Consider the following 3,148-nt stretch of genomic DNA (forward strand, 5'->3'; position numbering starts at 1 on the left):
AACCACCCCGCTATAAAAGTTAGTACTATTCTATAATATTATAAGAAGAATTGACTTTTTGCTATTATAGTTGGCATAAAAAGCAGCAAATAGTAAGATAAAATTCTTTCCTTACATTTCTAAAATGGAATAAAAAAAGTAAAACTTTCCATGGTTTATTAATACACAGTCTAAAAAATGGAATTAAATCCAACTTTTTAAACTTGATCAAATGTTTTACTGTCCAAATACAATTTTAATTACCTTAAAAGTCCATTTAAGGTCTGCTTAGTGAAAAAAAAAAAATGTCTTTGAACGGTAATAATCTATTTGAACTTTATGATTTGATAAATTCTCTTCTGATCTAAATTTCTTTTTAAGGTAAAAATTTACTCTCTGGACTTAAAATGTAAATAAAAAAAGGTTTACTTGTAAAAGATATTGCAAAAACTGTCTAAGAGCTGTCTTGTTCCTGTACATGAGGAGGCAGTTGGCTTAAAAAAGAAACAAATTTAAAATTGGGAAATAGATTACGAATTGTAACCTTTTGTTCAACAGTTCTGAGGCATCTCCAGAATTTTTTTGTTAAACATATTCTCTATTCTCAATGTCCTTCTTGATTTGTTTTTTAATTTGGTCGATCTCGTCTTCATCTGAGCTGCTGTACTTTTTCTCCTCCCCCATTTTCTTCTCCTCTACGGGCGCGCCATCGTCGCCCGTGTTGTTTTCTGGTTGAGTGGACTGCAGCTCCATTCGTATGGTGTTCAGCTCCACCAGGCCGTCGTGTAGCTGCTCTGCCACCTCTCTGATTTTAGCAGCAAACTCAGATTTTGCACCCTTTTTTAGTATTTTAGAGTCTTTAGCCACAAAGTATATGTCCATACCCACGAAAAGGCCAGTGAGCACACCGGTGGCCATACTGGCGACCTGGACCGCCCTGCCTGCCGTGCTTCCAGCCACATTGGCGATCTGCACCACACGCATGATCTCGTTGGCGTTGATGAGGATGGCCTTTCCTGCCATGGCGCCGTCTTCGTAGAAACTACTGGTGAGCGCGGGGAAGTCCTGGTTGTACGCGTGGTTTTTCATTTTGAGGAGGTTGAACTTGCGCAGGTTGTCAATCCCCTGCTTGATGAACTTCAGGCACTTGTTAAAGTCGGCGATCTTTTCCTGGTAGTCCTCAACAATTTTCTCCACTTTCTTGCGATCCATAGAGTTGTTGACCTGGTTGGAGATGCCGGCACCCGCTGATGTGAGACCCCCTGCCGTGGCAACACCTAAGCCTACAGCCGTCACAATCAGGGAGGTTCCCATGGTGACCGGAGCCAAAGCCAGGCCAGTGATGGTCGCAACTCCCCCAATGGCACTGGTGGAGCCGCCGGTGATTTGAGCGATCTTGGTCTTCTTGTTGAACTTGTCCAGGCCATCGGCGATGGCGTTGAGGTCCATGATGTGCTGCCAGAGGCTCTCGCCTCGCTCAGAGAAGAGCTTGTTGAAGACATGGATGCCCTTTTGCACTTTCTCTGCCGTCACAGCAAACGCTCTGAGAGGAGGAGAAGGAGGAAATTAAAAAGTGTGCTCCAGTATTTATGATCTTTGATTTACTGTAACTTTTCAACCGTTAACAGGATAATTCCAGTAGATTGTGAAGAAGAAAAGCGGTTTGTCGAGATGCCTTTCTCCTTCACAATCTACTGGAATTTTCCTGTTAATGGTTGAAAAGTTACCGTATGTTAAAAATTTTGCGTTTAAGCGTCCCCGGCGACGCTTCAGGTGTTAAACGGAAAAAAAAGTCACCTACTTGGCTTCCTCTTTTTCTGTCATGTCATCATCCTGAGGCGTGTCCTCCCATGCTGAAAAGGAAAAGGTATTAATGCAACATTTTAACATAAATGAAAAGAGGATAAAAGCATCAGAAAATATGAGCATGAACACAAAGATACGTCGCTCCCTTGTTGTTGAAGTCTGCAAACAAATGATCGTCTCTCTATTTAGCTGCACGGTTGGAGGGGTTTCTCTTCAAGTCGTACACTAAAGTTTAAATGTGGCGCTCTGCAATCACCCAAATCCTTCAAAACAACAGATCAAAGTCTGAGAAGTCAAACAGTAAAGCATAAAAACCTGAACCCATTATGTGAAGCATCAAACCCTGCGCCAAATATTGAGACTGGAAAATTCTACTCAAGTAGAAGTAGAAAAAAATAGTCATCTAAATAAGTTCTCAACTAGAAAGTTAAATAGCCAAGAAACGCTCATTCGATTTAGCGTTCAAACTTTGTGAATTTTTGGTGAGGAATCTGCAGGACATACTGGGATGGATCCAGGATGGATCCTGAATATATTAGAGAATGGAGCAAGCAGATGGGGGTTTCTGGAAGACGGTGGGATGAAGGAAGAAGACTTCTCCCTGGGGGAGAAAGGGCGCAGACTATTATCTGATGGAGAAGAGGAGAAGACTATTTCCTGGTAGAGAAAGGGATCAGACTATTTCCTGATGGAATAAGACAACAGATCATTTCCTGATGGAGAAGGGGATCAGACTATTCTCTGGTGGGGAAAGGGATCATACCATTTCCTGCTGGAGAAAGGGATCTGACTATTTCCTGATGGAAAAAAGGAGCAGACCATTTCCTGGGGGAAAAAAAGGGATCAGACTATTTCCTGATGGAAAAAGGGACCAAACTATTTCCTGGTGGAGAAATGGATCAGACTATTTCCTGATGGAAAAAGGGACCAAACTATTTCCTGATGGAAAAAGGGACCAAACTATTTCCTGATGGAAAAAGGGAGCAGACTATTTCCAGGGGGGCGATAAATCGGGAGAACTTCTTTGAATATGGATAACTGAGCGAAGACAGAAAGGTGAGTGCGTCTCCAGGAAAATGAGCTGCATTAAAGTAAAAAAGGATTTTTGATACAGAGATGGATGATGCCTCAAAGAGTAAAGAAACATTCGGAGCCAGTGCTAATCACAACAATGTTCTCATTTTGATAAATACTGAAATGTTCATCTGGCGTTGTCTGCATTTTTGACCCAATTTCACCACAAAATGAACCTTTTAGCCATCACCATTCTGTCTGTGTCAGATTTGAGATTTAAACACCCGAGCTGCACAGCATGTACATCAATATTTTTTTATCAAATGTTTTTTTTTTCCAAAAAGCAGCG

The 3,148-nt window shown here is 41.5% G+C and overlaps 1 protein-coding gene across 8 annotated transcripts in view; it reads right to left on the reverse strand.

Moving 5' to 3' along the window:
* Positions 1 to 141: 141 nt before the first annotated feature.
* The window catches only part of apol1 (apolipoprotein L, 1), a 23,220-nt gene continuing 20,213 nt past the window's right edge, over positions 142 to 3,148 (reverse strand). For all 8 annotated transcript variants that reach the window (XM_024281390.2, XM_036216463.1, XM_036216460.1 and 5 more), the window contains 2 exons: positions 1,781 to 1,832; positions 142 to 1,522 (listed from right to left, as the gene is read on the reverse strand). In XM_024281390.2, coding sequence (XP_024137158.1) covers positions 565 to 1,522; positions 1,781 to 1,832 — 1,010 coding nt within the window. In that variant the 3' untranslated portion in view covers positions 142 to 564. The remainder of the gene's footprint in view (positions 1,523 to 1,780; positions 1,833 to 3,148) is intronic.

This window comes from Oryzias melastigma, linkage group LG17 (genome assembly GCF_002922805.2).
Source record: "Oryzias melastigma strain HK-1 linkage group LG17, ASM292280v2, whole genome shotgun sequence".
Classification (NCBI taxonomy): domain Eukaryota; kingdom Metazoa; phylum Chordata; class Actinopteri; order Beloniformes; family Adrianichthyidae; genus Oryzias; species Oryzias melastigma.